The following is a 2,898-nucleotide window of genomic DNA, read 5'->3' as shown; positions in this document are numbered from 1 at the left end:
TCTAGTGGAGTTAAAGTAATATCTCATGTGTGGTTTTCGTTTGTTTTTTGAGATGAGGTCTCACTCTGTTGCCCAGGCTGGAGTGTAGTGGCATGATCATGGCTCACTTCAGGCCCTGCCACCCAGGTTCAAGTGGTTCTCTGCCTCAGCCTCCCAAGTAGCTGAAACTACAGATATGCCATCACACCCAGCTAATTTTAAAATTTATTTGTAGAGATGGGGTCTTGCTGTGTTGCCCGGGCTGATCTCAAACTCCTGGGCTCAAGTGATCCTCCCAGTTTGGCCTCCCAAAGTGCTGAGATTACAGGCATGAGCCACCATGCCTGGGATCTCATGTGGTTTTAATTTGCATTTCCTTAATGACTAATGACACTGAACATCTTTAAATGTACTTATTAGCCATTTGTATATCTATTCTGGTCAAATGTTTTGCCCATGTTTTAATTGGGTTGTTTGTCTTTTTGTTGTATTGTAAGGATTCTTTACGTATTATGGGGGTATTATCAGATACATGATTTACAATTCTTTTCTCCCCGTCCAAGGCTAATCTTTTCCTTTCCTTAATGGTATCTGTTGAAAGATTTTTGAGGAAAAAAAGGACAAAATACAGCCACGCTTCAGAAAGGTAGGCAGGCAGCAGTACATGGGATGAATCAAAAGGGACAGATAACTTTTTTTGAAAGTTGTAATAAAGGGAACAGGCACAGGCCAAGTTTTTAAAAATTCTCCGGGAATCAAAGGGTTATAAGCAGCTATTTATTGAAGCCTGTTTACAGTCCAGTTAACCAGTAAACCAGAATCAGTGAAACTACCCATCTGGGGAAGTGCAAAAAACTTTTCAAAAGGCTTTCCCGGATTAGAGAAGGAAAGGGAGAGAGGGAGGAGAGATGAGTGGCTATTCCAGAGCGACATAAAGAATTTCCAGCCTCGGACGGACAGTTCGCAACGTCTTCCAAGTTGGACTGGTGTTTACAAGCGGGAAGCTAGGCGGACCTTGGATTTCGGCGGGTGAAGAGGCTAGGTTGTTTAAGGAGGTGGGGCGCATTTCAGTGGCTCTCTTTGAAAAAGCCCAGCAAGATGTCAGACCTGCTCTCAGTCTTTCTCCACCTCCTCCTTCTCTTCAAGTTGGTTGCCCCGGTGACCTTCCGCCACCACCGCTATGATGATCTTGTGCGGACACTGTACAAGGTGCAAAACGAATGCCCCAGCATCACGCGGGTCTACAGCATTGGGCGCAGCGTGGAGGGGAGACACCTCTACGTGCTGGAGTTCAGCGACCACCCTGGAATCCACGAACTCTGTAAGTCCTGAACAGCTCTTGAGGGTGTGTGGGGCAGAGCCCTTCCCTTGCAAATCCAGTAATTGGGGTGGTTTCTGGGGTGGTCCGTGGACGCCTCCACCTACAAGGTACTATCTCTTTCTCAGCCTGTGCTATTTCCCTCTTAGCCCTCAAACTGCCACTGCCTCTGGGGAGTTATAGCCCTCCTTCAGGCTTCAGCCCTTTCCTCCTTTTTGGGTTCTGTTTGCTCAAAACCTTAATGGTAAAAGATGAGTCTGCTTCCCTGCTCATGTCCCACCTCCCTTCCTTTCCCCCACTTCCTTTCTTTTCCCCTTGCTATTGTTCTGTCTTTCCCCATCCAACGGCTCAGGAGACACAGGCAGAAACAAACAGCCCTTCCAGTTCTGCCAGGAAGCTTAGAAGGGCATAGGGAAATCTCTTCAGGGAGTGACAGTGTGGTATTCCAGACAGAGTTTGGGGACTGGGGTGTTAGTTTTATTTACTGGATTCTTTTTTTCTTTTCTTTTTTTTTTTTTTTTGAGACACATGATCTGGCTCTGTTGCCCAGGCTGGAATTCAGTGGCATGATCTCAGCTCACTGCAGCCTCGACCTCCTGGGCTCAGGTGATCCTTTTCCCTCAGCCTCCTAGGTAGCTGGGACCATAGGCATGCACCACCATGCCCGGCTAATTTTTGTATTTTTAGTAGAGACAGGGTTTCATCATGTTACCCAGGCTAATCTCAAACTCCTGGGCTCAGGCAATCCACCCACCTGGGCCTCCCAGTGTTGGGATTACAAGCGTAAGCCACCACAGTTAGCCTGGATTCCTTTTTTTAGTTTGTTTCTACTACAAAAGCAATTCATGTTTGGATTAAAATTTAGAAATTAGATAAGGAAAAAAATAATAAAACTCACCCCAAATCCCACCACCATTAATGTACTGATGTATATCCTTCCAGACTTTTTTCTATGCATATTTAAACCCCCTGACACAAATACATGTAATCGTTTCTATAAAAATGAAATTGCATTATAGCTGCCCTTCTCATTTCACAATCTGTTATGGATAGCATCCATGTCTATAAGTGCAGATCTACACCATTGTGGGTTTGGCTGTGTAATAGCTCATTGCATGACTGTATTTAACTGTCCGTATATTGATGGACATTTGTTTCTAATTTCTTACTTTTTTCCTTACCAATTCCTCCTTCAAACTGTCAACTTCAAATCTCCCTTTACCTCTCCACTTCCACATCCCGTCTGAGACCAGACTCCATCACAAGCTGCCTACATGATTGCGCTGAACCCCTAACTGGTCTCTAACTTCTTTTTTTTTTTTTTTTTTTTTGAGACAGACTCTCTCACTGTGTTGCCCAGGCTGGAATGCAGTGGCACAATCTCAGCTCACTGAAACCTCCGCCTCCCGGGTTCAAGCGATACTCCTGCCTCAGCCTCCCAAGTAGCTGGGATTACAGGCATGTACCACCACACCTGGCTAATTTTTAAAATTTTTAGTAGAGACGGAGTTTCACCATGTTGGCCAGGCTGGTCTCGAACTCCTGACCTCAAGTGATCCGCCCGCCTTGGCCTCCCAAAGTATTGAGATTACAGGCGTGAG

At 45.6% G+C, this 2,898-nt stretch overlaps 1 protein-coding gene across 1 annotated transcript in view; it reads left to right on the top strand.

The window, feature by feature from the left end:
• Positions 1–801: 801 nt before the first annotated feature.
• CPN1 (carboxypeptidase N, polypeptide 1) overlaps positions 802–2,898 on the top strand; it is a 51,627-nt gene continuing 49,530 nt past the window's right edge. The window contains exon 1 of the mRNA XM_011977384.1: positions 802–1,300. Within this exon, the coding sequence (XP_011832774.1) occupies positions 1,078–1,300 (223 nt within the window). The 5' untranslated portion in view covers positions 802–1,077. The remainder of the gene's footprint in view (positions 1,301–2,898) is intronic.

Source organism: Mandrillus leucophaeus, unplaced genomic scaffold, assembly GCF_000951045.1.
Source record: "Mandrillus leucophaeus isolate KB7577 unplaced genomic scaffold, Mleu.le_1.0 Scaffold18, whole genome shotgun sequence".
Classification (NCBI taxonomy): Eukaryota; Metazoa; Chordata; class Mammalia; order Primates; family Cercopithecidae; genus Mandrillus; species Mandrillus leucophaeus.
Note: the sequence above shows the minus strand (reverse complement) of the source record. Positions and strands in the feature narration are given on the sequence as shown.